A 25704-nucleotide genomic window follows, 5' to 3' on the forward strand; every position below is an offset into this window, starting at 1 on the left:
GATTCTCGAATGTCCCAGGGAAGATAACCCTGACACGCAAGGGCAGTACTTATGGAGCACCTAGGGAAGGTTGCCCTAGGTGCATGCAATCCCTGTACTTGAAGACACCTGGCTACCACACCACACACACACACACAGCTGGAACAGCCACACAGGTAAAAATCCAGAACAGGAACTTGAGGCCAGAAGTGACTGATCTGACTGCCAGTACATCAGTTCAAGAACTCTGTGGTGTAGTCTCCGTGGTGTAGTGGTAAGAATAGTCTCCGTGGAGTAGTGGTAAGACACTCGCCTGGCGTTCCGCGAGCGCTTTGTCATGGGTTCGTATCCTGGCCGGGAAGGATTTACTGGGCACAAATCCTTAACTGTAGCCTCTGTTTAACTCAACAGTAAAATGGGTACCTGGTTGTAACAACGATTCTTCGCGGCGGGGATCGTATTCCAGGGACCTGCCCAAAATGCTACGCGTACTAGTGGTTGTACAAGAATGTAACAACTCTTGTATATATCACAAACAAAAACAAACAAAACAACTGGGGTGGTGGGCTGCCGGCTCCTCCTCCCCCCCCCCCCCTTTAAGGGGGAGAGGGGGCAGCACTAACAGGCTGAAGTCCTGGTTGCATGAGGTGTTGCTTGTTTGGTTTCTTTCTAGGGAAGTTATTTTGATCTTTTAGGTTGTAGATTGTACAGGTTAACCAGACAGTGGTCTGTTTTGATTTGCCTGGGAACCGGTCGGCCGAGCGGACAGCACACTGGATTTGTGATCCTGTGGTCTTGGGTTTGATCCCAGGCGCCGGCGAGAAACAATGGGCAGAGTTTCTTTCACCCTATGCCCCTGTTACCTAGCAGTAAAATAGGCACCTGGTTGTTAGTCAGCTGTCACGGGCTGCTTCCTGGGGGTGGAGGCCTGGTCGAGGACCGGGCCGCGGGGACACTATAAAAGCCCCGAAATCATCTCAAGATAACCTCAAGATAGCCTATCTTTCTGGGTCCTTCCCCAGTAAATGGCAATTATAACATACTTTAAATGTAAAGTGTTCGTAGGCCATTGCTCCCTGCACCTCACTGAGGGAGCCAGGTTCTGGCTCGTGGTCCTGGTAGGCAAAAGGATGCTTGTGACTGATGGCCCCAAACTAATATAGCACATACCAGTTCGAATAGCTTCAGAGAGCCAACGAGGCTCCCCACAAAAATGCCCCCGAGGTGAAAACAGGACGAGTCATCTTCGCCTGCCCAAGAAGAGGCGAAGAGAGCCAACACGAGTGGAAGGTAGGCTGCCCGCAAACCCAAACCCAAACCCAAGAGAACGGGCCACAAAACACACGAACGGGCCGTGTAAGGCACGGAGAATCTAAAGAGGGATTCAAGATGCCAGTAACCGACCAAACATCATTACATGGAATGGACGACACGCAATCCTGAATCTAGCTCAAAGCAAAGGTGGGGACAGTGGGAGGACCACAAGAACCACCAAACCGACAGGGATTTTTTAGGGCCTTCAGAATATACAGGTATGCCCAGATACTGGGAATATTTACAAATAATTCCTAATAAACATGCTCTCCTGAAGTTCGCCACCGCAAAGAGAAAAATATGCACAAAGACACCAGGTACAAACTTAATAACATCCATAAGAAGTGCTGGTTTTGATCTCATATTCCAAATACAAAATACTGTACTTGGAAGCCAAAAGTCAAGGAAAACGAGGACTCTCTCAGAACCCCAGACCAAGATGAAGAATACTGTATAAGGAGAGAATAGTAGGCTAACATAGGACCACTAGGCTGGAAAGGCCGACCTTGTCGTGCCTGTTGGTATAGCAGGATAATGCAGCACGCAAACCTAAGCACCAGCCAAAATCACCCCAACAAAAAGTCAAAGACCACTGATTCACCCAGGGATTATGAATATTTATTATTATGTTTAATATTAGGATTATTAGGATTATGAATATATGCATATATGTACTCATGTGGATCTCTTAATTATCTTATGCTATTTATTATTATGTAAATCTAGTACAGATCTTTGATGATTTTGAAAGGATTCCAAGATGTTTTATTGTATTCGTGACACCCATACAATATCTGGAGAAGACCTTTGCATATTGGCTTGAAACCTTCAAGCATTATGTAGTGGTGGAAGGAAGGTCTGTATGGTACGGGGACCTGACGGCTGAGTGGATAGCACTCAGGATTTGTAGTCGTAAGGTTCCGGGTTCGATCCCCGGTGGAGGCGGAAACAAATGGGCAGAGTTTCTTTCACCCTGATGCCCCCTGTTCACCTAGCAGTAAATAGGTACCTGTGAGTTAGACAACTGCTACAGGCTGCTTCCTGGGAATGTGTAACAAAAAAGGAGGCCTGGTCGAGGACCGAGCCACAGGGATGCTAAGCCCCGATATCATCTCAAGACATCTCAAGAAGGGAGAGGCCCACCACAAGCGAGGACCTCCAACAGGGCGATCACTCCAGGAGAGGTAACCCTGGCAGCACAAGGGCAGCATTAAAGGAGCACCCAGGGAAGAGAGCTCTGAGCACATGTAGCTCCAAGAACTCCATACCTTCCTGGCTCACATGGCACCAAAGTGCACAAGGAACAGCTACTAAGGCAAAACACCAATCAGCTGATAAGTGAAAGACTGCAGCCAGAGCAACTGAGGCCACCATGCACTCACTACACAGAAATAGAACTGCGGGTAAACAGCTGGCTGCCTCCCTCCTCTCATTAATGAGGGGAGGGGGGGCGGAGGTAGTGCAAATAGGCTGATGCTAGTTTTATGAATTTTTGATTGTTTGTTTACATTGTTGGGGGAGTTCATTTCACAGTTTTGAGACAAATGGTCTGTCTTCTCACCAAGCAGTGTATTGTTTTGCTGTTTTCTGGGTTCTTTCCCTGGTAATAGAAGACATGAAATTCATTGAAACTTTATCATTATGGCCATTGCTCCCTGCTCCTCTCTGAGGGGGGACCAGGCTCTAGCTCATGGTCCCTGGTAGGTGAAATAGACCTCAGCAACCAATGGCACCTAGTAGTATGGCACTATCAGTGATAGTAGCTTCAGGGACCAACAAGGGACCCCCCTCCCCAATCAGAAAAGCTCCCCGACAGCCCAAAAATGCATGGCAGACATCAAATGGGTATGAGCCCTGTGGTCCTCCAGAATAAGTGCTCCAGAAACCACAGGTAGCTGGACAAGGAGCTGTCCCTTGTTCACGTCCTTGAGGAGCACCAGAGGAAACTGCGAGTCCTCGAGTGGAGAATAAGGAGTGCTGCCAAAGAACACCTTAAACTCACACATAGCAAGTATACAGACTCAACAGGTCGATCCATAACAAGCCATGCCATAGACCCGAAGAGAACGACTAAGTGAGTCAATATCAGCAACATACGATTGACCATTGAAGTCACCTGTGGGCCGGGCTCTGGGCTGCCTGTTGCTAGTACTGTAATTGGTACTAATGAGTTCCCACTAGTCGCCTGAATCAATTATTAAATCTGAATCGTTTGCCAAATCGTTTAGCCGTTCTGATGCTTCATTTCCCATTTCCTTCATTTCCCGGTGTGGGTGGTGATAATCTTCTCCTGCTCCATGCACCTCTGTTAGGAAAACCAGATTCTGGTCTCTGGTAGGCCAAACATGACTCCTGCAACTAATGTGACTCAGTAGTGGGGAGCCATCTCAGCCAGATAGCTTCAGGGAGCCACCAAGGGGCTCCTCCCAGAAAATTTATCAGTTGTTAAAGGGGGATTTTTAATTTTTAGCTTTGGCTAAATTGTCAAAATTTCATATTTTCATAAGATTACCTTTCACTATGCAAGAATCTGCAGTATATTAGTCTGAAAAAAATATTAATTCCATTACAATTAGAAGTAAACTCTTACAAAATTTAAGAAGCAAAGGGGCTTGCTATTATTGCAATGTTATGAAAATTTTTAGGGGAAACTAAATGTCAAAACTCATAGTTAATAACATTATCATTCAATGGGCTAGTATCAAAAGATGGTAATTTAACATAATAAAATGCACAGTATACACAGGATATGAACAGGCATTTTCATATGGTGGAGTTTGCTGATATGTGTCCGTACCAGAAGAAACTGAACATGTCGTTTACGGTGACTGGCTAATGGTGGTGTGTATAATTTATGAAGTTCAAGGGTGTACTTTGAGAACTAGATATTTATCAAATATTTTTAAAAATCTGAATTACATATAAGAGGATTTTAGTAAAAATCCATTTTTTTAGTTGCCGTAACGATTTCCATATTTCCAGTATGTTTATTCTGTATACAGTATTTATGTGCACAATGTAAGACAGTTATTTGCACACTGTATTCTTATTACTGTATATATAAGCCAGTCACATACCCCCACCAGCATATTAGGGAAAAAACCAGCGTTGAACGTAATGAAACGCCATTTTCTGGGTGAGCCCTAGAGGCTCCCTGGAGCTTATCGGGGCTGATATGTATGTATGTATTAGATCATGGCATCAGTTGATTAGAGTTCTTTTCCTACCAGGGACCACGAGCCAGAACCTGGCCCCCCTCAGAGAGGATAGGGGAGCAATAGCCTATGGAAACTCCCCATGTGTACGGAAGCATTCCATGTCTGCCATCAACTGGGGTTGGCACCCAGAAAGGTAGGCGTAACAAAAAAATTCCACGTGATAAAAATTGCTACCTAAAAGCCGATCAGGGAGGCAGAACTCCCAAACTAAAACAAACAAGCAAACATCCTGGGAGAGAGAGGGGGATCCCCAGACCCAGCGGGCTGCTCCAGCAGCTTCTGTTCCGAGGCTGAGCATCTAAAATAACACAAAAAAAGCCAACCAGAGGGAGGGAAGGTGCCAAGGAGCCTCTGGGGCTCATCCAGAAAATAGCGTTTCATTACATTCAGTACTGGTTTTCTGTGGGAAGCCCTACAGCTTCCCGGAGCTACCTAACTGGAGAAAAGGGAAAAGAGGGACTTACCTGGGAGGTGGCCACCACTCGCTTCTCAACTCGAAGTCGAGACAACTAGCTGCAGCCTGCAACCTAAAGTAACACACGCCCGATTAGGGCCATGGAGCATTAACCAGGTAACAGGCGGCCAGGACCCTGTTCGACCTCCAAAATCCTCATGCCTGAATGTAAGCCCAAGACATGTTGCCAAAGATGGCAGCCAAAGCAGCTAACTTACAAACATCATGGGCACGAGGATAGACCACTGGCTGGCTGGACCGAATAACCCTGCAGACGACCTGGAAGACCCGAGCCCTGGAACAGGGAAGAAGAGAAACTGGATCAACCCAAAGTGCATCCCTAGCCACAGAGGCCCTGACGTGCAAATAACAGGGAAGAGCCGCAACCGGACACAACACATGATGCACACCCCCAGCCTGACCAACCAAGCATCCACAACCCAAGGACCCCTCTGGAAAGCTGCCAACTCATTCTTTGCTTGAAAAGGAGACAGCTGCAACCGAATAAACCTACCACGAAGACCAAAAGAGCAGAAACTCCTGCGCCAGAGAGCATGAAGCTCCCCAACCCGACAGAGGCCAGAGGCCAACAGGAAAAAGAGCCTTAGATAAACAATCCTGAATTGAAGGGGCCACCACAAACCTAGGAGAAGAGAGAAAAGAGAGCACCCCGTCCAAAGACCAGAACAGCTCAGGCAGCGCATGAGCAGGCTGGAGGTGAAACAATGCACGAGAAAGCTTACAGAATGGGGCCGAAGTGACATCCACCCCAAAAGTAAGTTGAAATGGCTCCGCCAGCGCCGTACAAAATGAGGCGACAGTATTAGGCATCAAATGCCGGTCCTGAAAGAGCCAAGAAAGAAAGGACATGACAACCCAAACAGAAATGGAAGACAACCTACGAAGAGACAAAAAGTGGCAAAAAGAATGCCAGGAAACCTCATACTGTTGCCGAGATGAAGCTCTCAGGTGAGACACCATCAATGAAGCCACCTGATCACCATACAGATGGTGATATACCCGTATCAAAAATACCAGACGCGAAGAGTGGAGGAGTAAAACGAACTGGAAAACATCTCAAGCTCGGACACCGAGCAAGCAGCACCTGAAACCATGGCTGGGCCAGCCACCAAGGGGCCAACAGACCACTCTTCCCTGGTAAGTTTCCAACCAAGCCAGGAGCCAGGTTGGATGCCGAAAACCATCCAACATGCCTCGCAGTTGGGGAAGTGCGCCACGTGGCATTCAATGGAAGATGCCGGAACCATGCCAACACAAAGAGGTCCACCTCTGGGAGTCTGTACGTCTGGCAGAGTCAACTGAAGCAGTCGGCGTCGACCGTCCAATCTGTGGACAGGAGAATGGACCAAGATACAGGACCAAGATCCGCTGGGACATTGGACACCCCTCGAATATGAATTGCACGGAGAGCCAAACCCCGAGAATCCAGCAGATGAATCACTCAAAGAGACCAGCCCCTAAGGGCCAAGGATCGAAGAGAACCCCTATGGTTCAGGCAATGAACCACTGGAGTACAGTCTGAATGGAGCTGGATGATCGAACCCGAAGTGACCCAAACACTCTGAAGCGACAGCCGAACTGTCGCCAACTCCCACAACGTACTGTGAGCCTGATGGAAGGATGGTGGCAATCGACCCTGACCGGCCTGGTGAGCACTGGTCACAAAGCCCCAGCCGAGAGACGAAGTGTCCGTGAACACATTGAGCAAAGGCTCAGCTAGGTGCCATGGCAATAAACCCCAAAAAAACACGGGAAGCCGGCGATGCAGCAATTGATTCAAGGCCCCCAGATACTGAACCTAGCGATTGCGAGAGCGCCGGAAGGGACGGCCCCGAAGGAACTAGAACAAACACCAATGCCACACCCGTCCCGGCAGGTAGACTAGCAAGGCAAAGTTCAGACTCCCACACAGCTGCTCGAGCAACCGACTCGTGACCTGGGAGCTCCCCAAAAACAGCTGAAGGTGGGACTGCAGCCGCAGCAACGCCTCCTGAGGGAGAGACAAAGAAGCGGTCCGTGAGTCCCACACAAGACATAGCAAAGTCCATACCTGAGACAAGACCAGATGAGACTTCCTCCAATTCACCAGGAACCCAAACCTGGCAAGCTGGGTGAGCAACTCCCCTAGTGAGCAGACATACAGACCGACCGGGTGCCCACACCAGCCAGTCATCGAAGTAGGCCAGAACCCGAACCCCTAACAGATTCAGATAGGTCACCACAATCCAGGTAAGACACATGAGCACACAAGGTGCCAAATTCAAGCCAAATGGAAGGCAACAGAAGTGGAAAGTCTAATATCCCACCACAAAACCTAACCTGTCCCTGTACCCCGGATGAATTGGGATGTGCCAATACGCATCCTGGAGGCCCAGAGACGCCATCCAAGCACACGACGCCATCCAAGAGAAGCCAGACCTGGGACAGAATGGTCATCCGAAAGGCAGGGCAAAAGTTCCAGGGGTTCAGATGGGACAAATCCAGAATGAACCTCAGATCTGCACAGTTCCATTTCAGGACTGGAAACAGGCAGGAAACCCACCTGAGGGACGTGGACGTTTTGACAATGCCCAAGTGTACCCACTCCAAGACAACCCAACAGTTGGATAATGCCTGCCCTGCCCTGCCCTGCCAGCCCCGAACCCCCCGAAGGAGGATGAGCCACCCAACGCCACCGCAGGCCGGAGGAGATGATCCGAAATGCCCACGAATCATGGGACCAGGAGTGAGCAAACAGGGCGAGCCTTCCCCCCATTGCCCCATCAATGTGGTGACCCACGAAAGGGCCAACACCCCTTACCAGAAGCTGACCAATGGGCAGAGCGATCACGACGCTGGCTCCGAAGGAAGCACGAGCTCAGAAGCTGATACCACTGGCCTTCCACGACATTTCCGAGAAGAGCCACCCCCCTATCCCCCCCCCCAGAACCAAAAAATCCAACATGAGACGGCAAATAGACGAGGCTGCCTGTAGAAACTGCATGACAGCAGACTCTGCAAACAGCAACTGACAAAAAGGCAACCAGAGCCAGAGCCCAAGTGGATTCCAAAGAGAGTGCAAGCACAGACATGAAAGGCGAGAATAAAAAAAACAGAGACACCTCCTCCTTAATAAGAATCGGTACAAACGACTTTAACATTCTCCAAGCCGTGGAGGCAAGCGCATCAGATGAAGACCCGGCACTCAGTGCCTCCACATCCTTCTCAGGCCAATCCAAGCTAAAGATTACAATCCAACATTCTTGACAGCTCAAGAAGGGAAAAGAAAAGCAAGACCGAGGCAAAGTGCCTAAGGGCGTGCTAATCCTCAGCAACCCAGGCAGCCGAAAGGGAATGACCCTGTACATGGAGCTGTACAACGCCAAAGTCCCTAGGAAGCACAGGGGCAAACAAGCACACATTTAGGTGCTCAAACTTGCTCCCAGGTAAACATATACAACAGTAGAAGTCTCCTGCCAAACAAGCATGTAGGTCCGACAAAACCCGTGCCATGTGCCCAACAAAAAGAAAGGGCAGTCTGCCAGTCAGGAAGACTCTTGTACCTCGTAATGCATCCAAAAGGGGAAAATTGACCCGAACTCAAAAGAAGAGGGATCCATCACCGAAGCATTATCCAGGTCTCACAGAAGGTACGCAGCGAAGGGCTCCTGAACCTCCTTAGGTGGGATTTAAGAAGCCAAAAACCTCCGGAAGGAAGGAACCGAAGAACCCTGCCAAAAATCTACTTTTAGTAGATTTTTGGCAGGGCAGGTAGATGAAGTAGATCTACTTCAATATCATGTTAAAGACTGTACCTCTCTCAACCACTTTAAGATAAAAACGAAGCACTACCTAATAAATTCCCTGTAACCTACCTTACCCCTGTATTGTCAACCCATGTCTGTTTTTTTTTTTAAACACCGCTGTTTGTCAACCTAATTATATTTGTGCTGCTTTTTCAGCCATGTTCCCCCTTTTCTTATTTTTATTTATTTGTTCTCAACACATTTTATACTTTAAACTCAATTAGTATTAAGTTTTAGTCTTTAATGTTTTTCCTGCCCGAAACGCTTTGTGTAATAGTGGCTTTAGGCATTGTATGTACCAGCTCTATCTATAAACCTAGCAATTTTTGTAAAAATCTCTTGTATGTATGTACCTTACCTGAATAAACATTTATTTATTTATTTATTTATTTATTTATTTATTTATTTATTTATTTAACCCAAAGGAACCCAAGGGAACCCAGAACCAAACTTGGGGAGGAGCCGACGACAAAGCATACTCATCATACAGGGAGGCGGATAAGGAAACCCCTCCCTCTGCAGCAACAAGCTGTGCGAAGAGAGTACCAACACACAAGCGGGGAAAACGGGGCCCAAGCACCCCCCCCCCCCCCACCCAAGTCAACTCCTCCCCAACCCCGGGATCCTCCACGTCAGGACCCGGGGCAGAGCTGGCCTCCACATCCTCAGCCCCCATAGGAAAGGCTGAGTCCAGGGGAAAATCAGAAAAGAAGTGGGTCTGCTGGTAAGATCCAGAAGCTTCAGCAGGAGAAACCGGTTAAGTGCCTCCATCGCCAACCTGAATGGGGTAGCCCCCGAAGCTGCCTAAATCTCACTTCCATCTAAAACCTGCCTAACTCTGAAACCATCAGAAACCCCACCAACCTGGGAAGGACTCAGGAGCGCAGATGAAACTAAAGTTGAAGCAACTAGTGCCCCCAAGGCTGGGTCTTTATAACCCAAACGGGGCAACCTTGGGGCATCTGGGTGAGCAACCAACCTAGCACGCTACAGTAATCGATACCGTGCATGCAATGCTGAAGCTGCCTGTACCCGAACATCAATATCAGTAGAATGGGTAAACTGGTGCACAAATAAGGAACAAGACTCGCAGGACTCTGGGTCAAAGGTGTCATTGACCCAGCAGGCAGTATGTCAGAGGCAAGACAGTGAGACAAAGGGACAGAGCAACCATCAACCCCGCACTCGGCGGGTTGGAACCCAGAGGATGCATCCATAGGTCCAGTGAGGCCCAAATGGGGTTTTCCAGGGCCCTTAGGCTGACTGCTAAGGAAAGCCCAGGCAAAGTACTGCTAACCAGTTGGCCCAAACTACTAAGAGAAACTGCTAAAACGTTGCACGCCCCTGCAAAGTGTGCAAGCATGAGGACCTAGTAGAGGACCCCTAATATACCAGAAGGTGGATCAAAACCAAGGGGGCAGACCCCCACCAGGCAAAATAAACAAAAAGAAAATGAAAGCCCCACGAAAGCACAATGTCACCAAGAGGAACAGAACCGGCCACTGTATATAATGGGAGACAAGCTGCCCAGTACCTTGCAAGTCAATACATGGGTGCGGTTTCAAAATGTACCAGCAACGATACCACTTCCTACCCCAAGGCCAAACAAAGGGAAGGAAAACCCCAGCTGACCCCGAGGGTGAGCAATTGCAGAGCAGCAAAAGATCCCTGCGGAAGTGGTTCCCAGACGCCCTGTAGAAGGGAACCCAGAATGCAACAGCAGTACTGTACTTACAGGGCGCTTAGGGAAGGAGACCCTAAGTGCATGCAGCCCCAGTACTGATGAATTACTCTTGGCCTGCACACTGCACCACAGAAAAACACCACAAGGCACAACACTGTACAGAATGAGAGGCCAGAGTCGACAACTGCCACAGTCAGACATCAGCTGAGAAATGAATGCTTGAGCAGCCGGCGCGTGGGGGTCCAGGGTTCCCCCCAGGGAAGGGGAGGCTGTGAGGACGAGCGGCGTGATAGCAGTAATGATTTTTGCTTGTTTTAGTTTGGGAGTTTTTCCTTCCTGTTTGGCTTTTAGGTAGCAATGTTTACCATGTGGGATTTATATTGTTACGCCTACCTTTCTGGGTGACAACCCCGGTTGATGGCAGACATTGAATGCTTCCAAACACATGGGGGTTTCCACAGAGCGTAGCTCTCATCCTGTAACTACACTTAGGTAATTACACTTAGGTAATTACGGGCCATTACTTCCCTAGCCTCTCTGAAGGGACCAGGTTCTGGCTCATGGTCCCTGGTAGGCAAAGAACTCCAATCGACTGATATCATGGTCAAATACATACATATCAGTCCAGTAAGCTCCAGGGAGCTATAAAAGCTCCCCACAGAAAACGACATTTTTGGTTAGAGTTCAATCATTCAGCTATACCATTGCCAGCCAACTGAAATCACAATATACTATGACTGGAGAGGCTTTTGTATTTTATTATCTGTCTACTGTATCTGTGTTCTCACCAGTATATTTTGAAGGAAACAAACTGTAACATTATCCCAGCAGGAACACAAGGATCAATGTTAGTCCAATTTCAATAACATTGGTTCAATGTCACTAAAAATGTGCAGGTATTCTTTCTCAGCTCAGTTGCTCCTTTAAACAAGACCTTCCTCTTCCCATTGACATGATTTTGCACAGCCAAGACAGGTTGACATTATATACCTGCATAATTGTGATCTTTTCAAAATGTGTGTTGGTCATGCTGGTGCAAGGGAGAGACCGCGGAATACTCAACTGAGTTACCTTGAAACCACTCTTTTAAAAACTGAAATACCATCCAAGTGTTATTTGACCTCAAAGTGACGGCCAGAGTGCTTTCACTTATTGCTAGTCGGCTCACCAACACACTACACCCAACCACCACTAGGTGGCACTACCTACATGTAAACACTATGGCAGTCCCCATGGTACGGTAGTAAAGCACTTGCCCAGCACTTCGCGAGCACTTTGACCTGGGTTCGTATCCTGGCTGGGGAGGATTGACTGGGACTCCAATCCTTAACTGTAGTCTCTGTTCACCCAACAGTAAAAGGGTACCTGGTTATTAAACAATTTGGTGGGACATATTCCAGAGAAAATTAGGACTAGGGACCTGCCCGAAACGCTATGCGTGCTAGTGGCTTTACAAGAAAAAAAAAAGCGTACCCCTAACGTGCTCATCTTATATTTTTCCTCACTGCTTCCATATGCTCAGCAGGGAGGCAAAAACCAATGCACCTCAGTTAAGTGACTGTCTTCATTCTTAGAAATTTGAGTTTAACTGGGCTTATGCCATTACAGTACTGTACTGTATATATATATATACCAACTATAATGTTGGTGTTGAATGTATAACACGAAAAAACCCATCGTTGAATGTAATGAAACGCCATTTTCTGGGTGAGTCCCGGAGGCTTCCCGGAGCTAGACAGGCTGAATGGATATGTATAACTTTCTGGCATCAGTCAATGTGCATGGAGTTCTTGTCTACCTTGTCTACATGCATGAGCCAGAACCTGGCCCCTTCAAGAGAGGCACGAGGAGCAATGGCCTATAGAAACCCCCGTGTGGTTGGGAGCATTCTATGTCTGCCATTGACCGGATCTGGCACCCAGAAAGGAAGGCGCCCCAAAACAAACCCCTATTCTGGAGAAACTATTGCTACCGAAAGCCGAAAGAGTGGACAGAACTCCCCAAAGGAAATTTAGCAAACGAGCATGATATCATCATGTCACCACGCCACTGTCTGCACATCCCTCCCCCTTCCCGGGAGGGGGAAGGGGGAGCCCCAGACCAACACACTGGCAATCCACCCTACAGTTATTAGGCTGGATGTCAAAATATGCAAAAACACCACCGACCAAAGGGAGGATGCTGGGGAGCCTCCGGGACTTACCCAGAAAATGGCATTTCATTACATTCAATGCTGGTTTTCTGGGGGGAGCCCCATCAGCTCCCTGGAGCTAACTACCCAAAGACAAGGAAAAACAAGAACTTACCCGGGTGGCAGTCAGTCCTCACACCTCAACGCGAAGCTGAGACAACAGGCAAGAACAGCCGACCCAATGCAATGCAGGCCCTACGAGGTCCAGGGACACTGACAAGGTAGCAAGCAACCAGGACCCTGTTCGACCTCCAAAAACCCCGTGCCCGAATGTCAACCCAAGACATGTTGCCAAAGACGGCAGCCAAAGCAGCAAACTTACACATGTCATGGGCACGAGAATAGACCGCAGGCTGGCTAGTCTTAATAACCCTGCAGATGACCTGGGAGACCCGAGCCCGGGAACAGGGAAGAAGGGAAACCAGATTAACCCACAGCGCATCCCCGGCCGCCAGAGCCATGGCGTACAAATAACGGCAGAGAGCCGCACCCGAACACAAGACATGATGTACCCCCGGCCTGACCAACCAAGTATCAACAATCCAGGGACCTCTCCGGAAAGCAGCAGTCTCATTCGTCTCATTCAGTCTACAAAAGAAGGAAACGGCTGCAACCGAACGAACCTACCACCAGGACCAAAAGAGCAGAAACCCCTGCGCTGGAGGAGAGCATGAAGTTCCCCTGACCCAACCCATAGAGGCGAATACCAACAGGAAAAGAGCCTTGGAATAACAATCCTGAACCAATGGGGCCACCACAAACCGAAGAGAAGAGAGGAAAGAGAGCACCCGGTCCAAGGACCAGGAGGGCTCAGGCAACATATGAGCAGGCTGGAGGCGAAATAATGCACAAGAAAACTTGCAGAATGGAGCAGATGTAACATCAATACTGAACGCAAGCTGGAGAGGCTCTGCCAGCGCTGCACGATAGGAGGCGACAGTATTACGCATAAGATGATGGTCCTGAACAACCATGACAGGAAGTACAAAACAACCCTGTCAGAGACCAGAGTACAGCTATGCAGTGATAGGAAAAACCAGAAGGACCGCCAGGAAACCTCATACTGCCGCTGAGACAAAGCTCACAGATGGGAGACCAACAACGAAACCACCTGGCCACAAGGCAATAAACTCACGGGTTCATAGGAGACAAGTCCAGAATGAACCAGAGGTCCGCGCAGTCCCGTTTCAGGACTGGAAACAGGCAGGAGATCCACCTGAGGAACAAGTACGTTTCGACCACGTCTAAGCGAACCTACTCCAAGACGACTTGACAGAGCGCAGGAGAAGAGGCCTGCCCCACCAGCCCCAAACCCATTAAAGAAGGAGGAACCACCCACGCCATCACAGGCTGTATGAAACGATCCGAAAGGTCCACGAATCATGGGACCAGGCAGGAGCAAACAGAACGAGTCTCCCCCCCACTGCCTCGTCAATGGGACGAACCGCGAAAGGGCCAACGCACCTTACGACCACCCAAATGGCAGAAAGAGCGATCCCTGCGCCGAACAGAAGCAGACAGCACCGAAGGTTGTGCCGGTGCTGAACCTCACACCACTGGCCTACCACGAGAGAAAGAACCCCGAGTCCTGGCATGACCCTGCCGGGAAGGCCCCTCACAAGCCCCCTGGAGGACCAACAATTCTGACATAGAACGGCAACTAGCCGAAGCCGCCTGCAGATACTGCATCACCACAGACTCTGCAAACAGTAACGAACAAAAGGGCGAAGACAACCTAAAAGCCAGAGCCCAAGCGGATTCCAAAAAAGAAGCGAGCACCGCCTACCGACACGCGAGCCAAGAAGCAAAAAACTGTGAAACTGCATTCCGCAGGAGAGGCGCAAACAGCTTCAACAGCGCAGACTATGCACACACTGCCAAAGGCAATGCCCCAGACCCAGAAGTGGCCCCAAGCTTCTCCACATCCACCACAAGCCAGTCCAAAGACAGCTCAAGGAGGGAGAAGTACCGCATGGCCGAAGTCAATAGGCCTCACGTATGCAAGTCCTCCGTGACCAAGGAAGGAACCTGAACATAAAGCTGCATCACACAAACATCCCGCGGTAGGGCAGGGGTGAGCAAGCACTCATTGAGATGCTAAAATGCACCTCCAGGGAAACCTGTAATGCCATCTGAGCCTCCCGCCACTCAAGCGTGTGGAGCCAACAGAACGTATGCCACACCTCCAAAGATAAGGAAGGGCAGTCTGCTAACCAGGACAAGTCCAGAACGTCCAAATGAACCCAGTAAGGACACGAAGAGCCATACACAAAAGAATGCAGATCCATCACGAAAGTAAAATCTGGCGCGGCAACATGATGACGTACGTCATGCTCGTTTGCTAATTTTTGTTTCGGGAGTTCTGTCCACTCGTTTAGCTTTTAGTAGCAATAGTTTCGGTTTGTTTTGGGGCGCCTACCTTTCTGGATGTCAGATCCGGTCGATGGCAGACATAGAATGCCCACAACCACACGGGGGTTTCTATAGGCCATTGCTCCTCGTGCCTCTCTTGAGGGGGCCAGGTTCTGGCTCATGGTCCCTGGTAGGCAAGAACTCCATGCACATAAACTGATGCCAGAAAGTTATACATATCCATTCAGCTCCGGGAAGCCTCCGGGACTCACCCAGAAAATGGCGTTTCATTACATTCAGTGCTGGTTTTTTAGCAATATTATTATTCAGGAGTGTGTAATTTGAGGAATTTATATAGATAAATGTGAGAAACATTGTAATGCTAAAAAATATATGGTGCTCATAAATAGTGACACATATATTATATTCTTTGAACAATAAAATAGTATTTTTGCTTTTATTACACTATATATACACACATCTATCAATATTTTTATGCACCATAATGAATCAATAAACAGTTCTGGTGGGTGTGGTGATAAAATCAAAACACAGCAAGGAGGCACACGATATGAGCAGATGACACCAGCAATCACCTGATGCAAGACAATGCATCAATATACTACACATATCAACAGTCTCCGTGGTGTAGTGGTAAGACACTCGCCTGGCGTTCCGCGAGCGCTATGTCATGGGTTCGTATCCTGGCCGGGGAGGATTTACTGGGCGCAATTCCTTAACTGTAGCCTCTGTTTAACGCAACAGTAAAATGTGTACTTGGATGAAAAAACGATTCTTCGCCGCAGGGGATCGTATTCCAGGGACCATAGGATTAAGGACTTGCCCGAAATGCTACGCGTACTAGTGGCTGTACAAGAATGTAACAACTCTTGTATATATCTCAAAAAAAAAAAAAAAAAAACATATCTCCGACTAGCCAGAGAATTGCTATTATTATTATGATTATTATCACATTTATGTTACTAAATATTAAATATGAATTCATTTCCACACGATTATATTGTAAAGGAGCATAAAGTCATTTCATGATGCGTAGATTCAACAATGTTTTATCCATTCTAGTACTGTATTCAACCATTTATTCCATGAACCTGTAATTTCCTTGTCAGTCTTTCATGTGGTACATTATCAAAGACTTTAGCAAAATCCATGTATATTACATCCTGTATATTATTTACGTATATTACATATAAAGTCCACATGTATATTAAAGTAGGCATAGTTCTTCTGCCAGTTTCTTTATAACATGGGATTGGATTCCATCCACACCTAGGACTTTTGAGTCTTTTAGTTTGTCAATGTTCTTCCTGATTATGTCACATGTTATGGGTATATCCCTAAATTCATTCTCTTCACCTCCTTCAAACATTTGAGTGGGTGATGAGATGTCATCTAATCTTTCTAGAGTGAACACTGATAAAAAATATTAATTTAAAGTGTTTGCTGCCCTTTTATCGTCCATTATACCTTGGTTAGTCTCATCTTTTAAGGATCCTACCAAGTCTTTTGTTTTAGTTTTCCTTATATAGGCATAGAATGATTTTGGATCTTACTCTATGCTTTAGGCAAGTTTCCTTTTGTACTTTCTTTTGGCTGACCTAATTTCTTGGGTAGCCGAGTTTAGTGCTTTTTTGTAAATCTTATGATCAATGTTGTCCATCGTGGATTTATACGTTCTCCAGAGGTTCCGATATGCAGATATGCAGCATGACCAATTCCATGATCATTGTGCATTTGCACTCCACATTCTGCATCTCGATTATTACCAATTGGAACTAGTTTTTGTTTCCTCCAGTCTTGAGGCTTCTCAGTCTTTGTGAACAGTGTCATTTTGTTTGCTGCCTTATGGACAGCATTACTTCCACTCCTGCTCTTTAGATGTCTCAACAAAGTTCCCTTCCATATTCTTCTCAAATAAGAGTTCAGCCATTAGTGTTATATGGCTACCTGCATCTTCTCTTCTGATCCTCACACAATAAGTTTCTTGCGCTAATCTATCGCTATTGGGGATCAGATGACAATGTTCCAATTTAGGGCCTTTTGTCATTTTATAGTTGTCCTTTATTAAAGTTTGTCTTGCTTCCCTTAGTCAAGTCATGCAGCTCATACCAAACACTATTGCCTCTACTTCTTTGCTTTGGCCTCAACCTATCATATTCTTTTGTCTTAAAACTTGACAAGGTGTTCTTCAGCATCAGTTCTTAAAACATGCCATTGAAACACCACTCTCCTTTGGTAGGTTCATTCCCGATTCCTGGCCCTGTTCTTTGGGTACCAGCATCATAGCATCACATTCTTATATCTTTCCTTACTTGACTTTCCACTACTCAGCAGCTCATTCCCAACACCATTACTTCCTGTAGAGTAGCTTTGGCACAGCTGCATCATTTTGCATCTTGCCTTGACTTTTGTAGTTCCACTTTTTGTAAGTGTCTACAACAATGGCTATGTTACTTCCAGCTTCTGGTTTTACCTCATTTGGTCAGGGGCATACCTGGTACCTGGTTGATGGGGTTCTGGGAGTTCTTCTACTCCCCAAGCCCGGCCCGAGGCCAGGCTTGACTTGTGAGAGTTTGGTCCACCAGGCTGTTGCTTGGAGCGGCCCGCAGGCCCACATATACCTGGTTGATGGGGTTCTGGGAGTTCTTCTACTCCCCAAGCCCGGCCCGAGGCCAGGCTTGACTTGTGAGAGTTTGGTCCACCAGGCTGTTGCTTGGAGCGGCCCGCAGGCCCACATATACCTGGTTGATGGGGTTCTGGGAGTTCTTCTACTCCAAGCCCGGCCCGGGGCCAGACTTGACTTGTGAGAGTTTGGTCCACCAGGCTGTTGCTTGGAGCGGCCCGCAGGCCCACATATACCTGGTTGATGGGGTTCTGGGAGTTCTTCTACTCCCCAAGCCCGGCCCGGGGCCAGACTTGACTTGTGAGAGTTTGGTCCACCAGGCTGTTGCTTGGAGCGGCCCGCAGGCCCACATATACCTGGTTGATGGGGTTCTGGGAGTTCTTCTACTCCCCAAGCCCGGCCCGAGGCCAGACTTGACTTGTGAGAGTTTGGTCCACCAGGCTGTTGCTTGGAGCGGCCCGCAGGCCCACATATACCTGGTTGATGGGGTTCTGGGAGTTCTTCTACTCCCCAAGCCCGGCCCGAGGCCAGACTTGACTTGTGAGAGTTTGGTCCACCAGGCTGTTGCTTGGAGCGGCCCGCAGGCCCACATATACCTGGTTGATGGGGTTCTGGGAGTTCTTCTACTCCCCAAGCCCGGCCCGAGGCCAGACTTGACTTGTGAGAGTTTGGTCCACCAGGCTGTTGCTTGGAGCGGCCCGCAGGCCCACATATACCTGGTTGATGGGGTTCTGGGAGTTCTTCTACTCCCCAAGCCCGGCCCGGGGCCAGACTTGACTTGTGAGAGTTTGGTCCACCAGGCTGTTGCTTGGAGCGGCCCGCACTCTTCCAGCACTCTTCCTTGGAGTCCCTCTTCTGAATCCCTACATTCCATTGTTCTTTTTACTATGGTCAGGCTCACATGGTCACATTCTATGGTCAGGCTTTACTATGGTCACTTTCTATGGTCAGGCTCTTGCAGTTACTGTGCAGGATGGTCAAGTTCAGCCAGGTTTTCTGGCATCACTCAAGTGCCAAATTCTACAAGTGGTCACTTCTCTGGAAATGCTCTTCACCATGTTTTAATCTGAAATCCAAGATCAAAGATTTTGTAAATTGCCGAATATGTTTGGGTCATGATATCTTCTTAAAATTCTCCACTAGTGCTGCCAGTGTGTGGCCCTTGGGAGGCAGTTCCTAATGACCAAATCTTTGGGATGGGGTCTGGGTGCCTGGTTGTGGGCTTCCTGGGAAGCAGATTACTTCCTTACCCTGTAGCTCCATCTAGAACCACTCTGCAATGCATGCAACTTCAATCCTTAATTTTTGTTTTGTTGTATTTTCTTAGTTTTCTAGGGTACTCTTGCTAAAGAAAGCAGCCAAATGGTACAGCTCAGAACTAAACCTTTGAGTCTACATAAAATGTTACTTTCTGATCAAGATGGTTGTTTCCATTCCCTCCTGTTTGTCCATGATTTCTCTTTACATTATAAGTTTCTCCGGTCACAAAAAGTGATGTGAGCAGTCAGAGTACACTGTTAATGTTTAGGTATGCTGCCACCTGGTGGAAATTGGGGGGGGTACTGGCCAGGCATATCAACAATACATTAGGGTGCTCTTTGATGGTATTCTCAACTCCAAATAGTGCTTGAAGGCTTTGAGCATAATTGAATGAGCATTTTCACAATCATTCTGAACTGGAGTAAGTATAATAATAATAATAATAATAATTTTTATTTAGGTAAAGGTACATACATAAAGAGATTTTACAAAGTTTGTTGGCTTTATAGATTAAGTAGTCACCAGTGTCTCCCTTGTATCAGTATGACCAGACAGAAATGTTTGAAAATGTGCCTATTGTACTGGTGTGTGAAATGCTGACCTACCCTAACTGTGCATAACCCCTGTTAGTGTGAACAATAAGACTTTGCCCTAAGGAAGTAACCGAGTGTCTCGCTCAGAATGTAGCTGTTCATCTGCACTCAAAGCATTTAAGCTGCTCCAATTTTGAGACCAGAACAAATAGTGTCATCATAAACATTATAATGTTTGCAGTCCACTGGTTATGGAATTTGTATTATTTTAACAATGAATCCTGTTTCCAGGCATTATGTCATGTAATTAAAGAATAAATATATATTATATATATATATATATATATATATATATATATATATATATATATATATATATATATATATATATATATATATATATGTCGTACCTAGTAGCCAGAACGCTCTTCTCAGCCTACTATGCAAGGCCCGCTTTGCCTAATAAGCCAAGTTTTCCTGAATTAATATATTTTCTCTAATTTTTTTCTTATGAAATGATAAAGCTACCTATTTCATTATGTATGAGGTAATTTTTTTTTTATTGGTGTTAAAATTAACGTAGATATATGACCGAACCTAACCAACCCCACCTAACCTAACCTAACCTATCTTTATAGATTAGGTTAGGTTAGGTAGCCGAAAAAGTTAGGTTAGGTTAGGTTAGGTAGGTTAGGTAGTCGAAAAAATATTAATTCATGAAAACTTGGCTTATTAGGCAAATCGGGCCTTGCATAGTAGGCTGAGAAGTGCGTTCTGGCTACTAGGTACGACATATATATATATATATATATATATATATATATATATATATATATATATATATATATATATATATTTATATATACTTATGATATTCCGAGATACAAGATGTGAAAGGGATAAATTCTAAGTTATTAATCTAGAAAACAATATTTTTCCATATGTTTAATTATTACGGTTGGAGCTTAGCCCCTGGCAACCATGTAGAGTCGTGGGATGATGACCATGAACATGCACACTAACTACCAAACACAAACAGCTAACCCATTAGAAGTGATGACCGAACACAAGCTAAAACGACTATTTAACAAGACCATCCCTAGAGCCAGTCATAAAATGAAATCTCACATCAAGAAAAACCAGTCAACAGCCAATAAGAGTAACAAGATACCTACTCAGCATCTCAGTCCTTACCGGAAGTGGGCGGGACGACTGGGCTGGTAATTCCATTGGCCAAGGGTGCAGCAGCATGGGGCATCTGAGTAGCAAGGGCTGCCATTGGATTGATGTAGGTTCCCTGTGAGGCAGCAGCCATCAGCGCTGCCTGCTGCTGCATGAACTGCTGCTGTTGGCAAATACACACAAATATTACCTGTATTTATTATTTTTCATTTTTTGTTATTTTCCCTTCAAGAATAACATTACAAATATTTTATTGCTACTGCACTAATATCTAACTATGAGAAGTCTTAAGTTTTAAATGCAAATAAAACGTTAATGAAGCTGTGACATATAAATGAAACAAAAAAAACATGCAAGTACAGTACAGCAGTTCTTACATGGAATTACCTCAAATCACAGACATTCTAGATTAATTATAAAATGTTTGCACAGAATATATATTATTTACTATACAATAAATACTACCAGAAAATATTTTAAGATGTTCAGTCTATTATATATAGAGTATATGTAGTTATATTTCTTATCATAGTTACAGCATTTATATAGTGTCAAGTTATTCAAAAGCAATGCAAATTTGCACAAATATTTTTAAATGTATTTAAAAATGAAGTGGGTAGAATATTTAAATGAAGTGGGTAGAATATAGTTATGCGTAACAGCCAATTAACGTATAACTATATTCTACCCACTTCAAGACCCCGAACCAACATAGGAGCAGCAAGAGAAAGAATAGGCCAATAGGCCTTCTGCAGTTACTTTCATTCTTATGCATTTCATACCCAATTAATACCCACCTCACCCAAAATATTTGTCATATCACCTCTCCCAAAACAAATAAAAAGCATGATGTATGTTATGTGTAAACTAAGTCTTTGAAAATGTAAGAAGCCTTACAAAACGCTTCTAGGCGTCAGACCAAAAATAGAAATGTCAAAAATGAATTTTGGAGAGTTAATTTTTCAATTACCCTTGACAGTAAAGAGAAACGTAAGAAATATTGAGAAGATTCGTGTTAGAATTATTAATCTTACCCATTTGGTCATATTCAACAGCATATGTCTACAAGAAAGACTGCTACCAAAATATACTAAATAAATAAATAAATAAATAAATAAATAAATACATAAATAAATACATAAATAAATACATATATATATATATATATATACATATATATATATATATATATATATATATATATATGTCGTACCTAGTAGCCAGAACTCACTTCTGAGCCTACTATGCAAGGCCCGATTTGCCTAATAAGCCAAGTTTTCATGAATTAATTGCTTTTCGACTACCTAACTTACCTAACCTAACCTAACCTAACTTTTTCGGCTACCTAACCTAACCTAACCTATAAAGATAGGTTAGGTTAGGTTAGGTAGGGTTGGTTAGGTTCAGTCATATATCTACGTTAATTTTAACTCCAATAAAAAAAAATTGACCTTTTATATAATGAAATGGGTTGCTTTATCATTTCATAAGGAAAAAATTAGAGAAAATATATTAATTCATGAAAACTTGGCTTATTAGGCAAATCGGGCCTTGCATTGTAGGCTGAAAAGTGAGTTCTGGCTACTAGGTACGACATATATATATATATATATATATATATATATATATATATATATATATATATATATATATATATATATATACATATATATACATATACATATACACATATATATATATATATATATATATAACCTGTATATATATATATATATATATATATATAACCATATCACCTCACCCAAATGCGAGTATAAGTATGACACATTAGCGTGTTTACAGGTTATATATGACCCAGAGGTCCATAGAGATCATCAAAGAGTGCACCTCTAGTACAAGGTGGATCTGGGAAAATGGTCACCCGTAAGGAAGGGCAGGGAATGAACCAGTTCAACTGTGAAAGTTTGACGATAAGCCGAAGGTCTGACAAGTCCCATTTCAGGAATGGGAGGGAACTCACCGAAGCGACACAGTTGTTTCAACCATGTTGGGAGCCACCAACTCTAAGATGACCTGATAGAGGCAATGAGATGATGCCTGCCCAGAAACACCTGATTCCCCAGAAGTAAAGGACCAATCAACCCTCCTGCAGGCTGCAGGAAACTACTAAAAAAATAAAAACACGAATCATGATATCAGGAGTAGGCAAACAGGGTGTGCTCCCATCCCCCCATCAACAGGGCAAACCGCATAAGGGCCAGAGCGAACCATGAGCAGCCAATACCTTTCAAGCAGAGCGAGCATGGTACCGATCCAACCGAGAAGGACCGGCTGAAGGAATTGCTTGTCACCCGGCAACTGGGTCCACAAATGGCCTACCTCAACCCACATGAAGTGACACTGCAACCTAACTGCCTTCAGGAACAAGAATTTGTTCTATATCTATATCTATCTATATCTAAGATCTATATTTTGTTTGGCAATAAATCCTCAAATCAAATAAATCTCAGGATTAACAATACTCAAATTTATAACAAAGTAGATGGCAAATTTCTTGGCATTCTCATTGACCGCAAACTGAATTTCCAAGAACACATTCTAAATATATCAAAAGAAGTTTCAAAAACTGTTGGCATTCTTTCTAAGATCAGATATTATGTACCTCGCCCTGCCCTGGTGAGACACTATTACTCTCTCATCTATCCTTATTTCAACTATGATATTTGTGCTTGGGGTTCTACTACCCAAAATCATTTATGTCCTCTAATTACTCAACTCAAAGCTGCTATTAGGACAATATCTAACTCTGGCCCCAGACATCACTCGGTACCCTTACTCAAATCTCTGAATATGTTAGATATTAAGTCACTGCACATCCTCTCATGTGTATTTTAAAAATATAAAATGCTGAACTGTAATGTCAATCCTGACCTTAAAAGCTTCCTAGAAGGTTGTAACAGATCCCATGAGCACCACACCAGAAACAAATACTTATTTGATATTCCAAGAGTACGACTTAAGCTTAATCAAACAATGTACTTTACCTGAATAAATATTTGTATTTGTATTTTGTATTTGTATTTAATTAGGGCCTTGAGAACAGAGGTCCGACATACGTCGACAGGCCATAGCCGTTGACAATAGGAACTGTGCCACCACAACCACAAAAAAAGAGGAGAGGAGAAAATGGTAAGGTGGACAGAAGAGCCCATCCCGAATCCAAGGATTGGGCCAAACTAACCTGTCAACATGTGATTCAAATGGCAAAGAACATAGCCGCCACATTCCGGGGTACTGGAGCATACGGCTTAGGAACCACAGTTGACGCAGCCCCAACAGGGGCCAAGACCATGACATGCCAGATCCCACCAAGCATTTCAATGTCCTCCTGGAGCCAGTCAGAAGGAAGCTGCAGGATACCCAGCAAATGCATAACAGAACCCAAATGCAGATGGAGGCCAAAGGTCATTTGCCACAAAAATTACTGACAAGGTAACAAAGACAGAGCTACAGGAGAAAGATAAATGTCATGTACTGAGAAAGAATGGGAGCAAACAGGCAGAAAACAATAGCTGCAAAAGGAGGGCCCTATAAACACCTGTGTGAGGTTAACACCTCACATGACTCAAGCATGCAGGTCCAACAAGAGCCATACCAAGCACCTGGCTGGCAGACAAGGGATTGTCTGCCAGCCAGGAAAGACTCTAGAACCTCATAACACCTCCAATAAGGCCACCCATCCTCTCGAATAGTACATAGCATTTTGACTTGTAAAGTCCCCTAAGGCCAAAAACTGATGTACAGTACCACTAAAAATCATAGCGGTTCACAAAATTAATGTGATGTCCTGTTTTCTATTTGAGGTTCTCGGTTAGGTTTGAGCAATTTAGTACAGTACATTATTTTAATGATGTTGTGAATGGGGTAACAATGTTCGAGAGAGGTGAATGCTCGGGGAGGACAGGCGTATGACATTTCTCCTCAAGAGGACTGCTCAAGGAGGCTGAATAAGGAGAAGATCCAAACTCAAAAAAGGCAGAGTTCAGCAACGAGGCATAATCAGGGTCATACAGGAGGTATGTAAACAATGCCTCTTGAGCCACCACATGAGGGACTCAAGAGACAGGAAACCTCCAAATGGATGATCGTGATGGACCCAAAGGCACATGGAAACAAACCCTAGGGAAAGCCGAATGCAAATCCTACTCATACAAGGAGGGCGAATATGAAAACCCTTCCCTCTACAGAAGTAGACTCTCCTCAAAGGGAACAGAGAACTACATAGAGTCAAACAGGACCCAGAAGCCCATACATGAAGAGGCCTGACAGCTGAGTGGACAACCCTCGGGATTTGCAATCCTGAGGCTCCGGGTTCAATCCCCGGTGTAGGCGGAAACAAATGGGCAAAGCTTCAATTATACTACTATACAAAGCAACCTATATATTAGCTCTGTAAAATCTCTGTTATACATTATTTTGCAAATACTGTACAGTAATGTAAAATATTATTCCAAAAATATTAAACTCGATACACTCATTATCTTAAGTTATGCCCAAAATGTTGAACTTAGTGACAATATAAAATAATCAAAATGCTGTACCTACTAACCATTGGAATCTGATCCTCTGTATTTTTATTAATAAAACATTATTATTATTATTATTATTATTATGTGGCCGAGGACCACCAACGTTATCATATATAGATCTCTATACTGTACACACTTAGTTTACAAGCACTTCATATATTTTCCCACACGCTTCACATTTTCAAAACCCTATACTGTGAACAATTTTATAATGTGGATAATATCTATAGTACTGTAATGCTTTTGTCCAATATGTTCAAAATTGAACTAGGCAAATTTTTGTATATTGAGATGTAAAAACTAAAATAATACTAATTATATATCATTGTATAAACATTACTGTATTATTAATACAGTATCCAACTGTTTTATGTTCAATAACAATCTCGACTAAAGTTTAACCTTTACTTTATGCAACATATGGTTATTAGGTAAAAATACTTAAATTAATACTACCTGTATTAAGCAGTCCCAGTGGCGAAGTAGTAAGACACTCGCCTGGCACTTCGCGAGCGCTTTGGCCTGGGTTTGTATCCT

The 25704-nt window shown here is 44.9% G+C and overlaps 1 protein-coding gene across 25 annotated transcripts in view; it reads right to left on the bottom strand.

Moving 5' to 3' along the window:
* The window catches only part of LOC123760896 (CUGBP Elav-like family member 4), a 1099894-nt gene that overhangs the window by 213630 nt on the left and 860560 nt on the right, over positions 1-25704 (bottom strand). For 24 of the 25 annotated variants that reach the window (XR_011229373.1, XM_069329176.1, XM_069329220.1 and 21 more), the window contains one exon: positions 20630-20780. Coding sequence is in view for 24 of the 25 variants with exons in the window: in XM_069329176.1 (XP_069185277.1) it covers positions 20630-20780 (151 nt within the window). In the remaining variant the exon portion in view is untranslated. The remainder of the gene's footprint in view (positions 1-20629; positions 20781-25704) is intronic. The other variant, XM_069329164.1, reaches the window with a different exon arrangement.

Source organism: Procambarus clarkii, chromosome 3, assembly GCF_040958095.1.
Source record: "Procambarus clarkii isolate CNS0578487 chromosome 3, FALCON_Pclarkii_2.0, whole genome shotgun sequence".
Taxonomy (NCBI): Eukaryota; Metazoa; Arthropoda; class Malacostraca; order Decapoda; family Cambaridae; genus Procambarus; species Procambarus clarkii.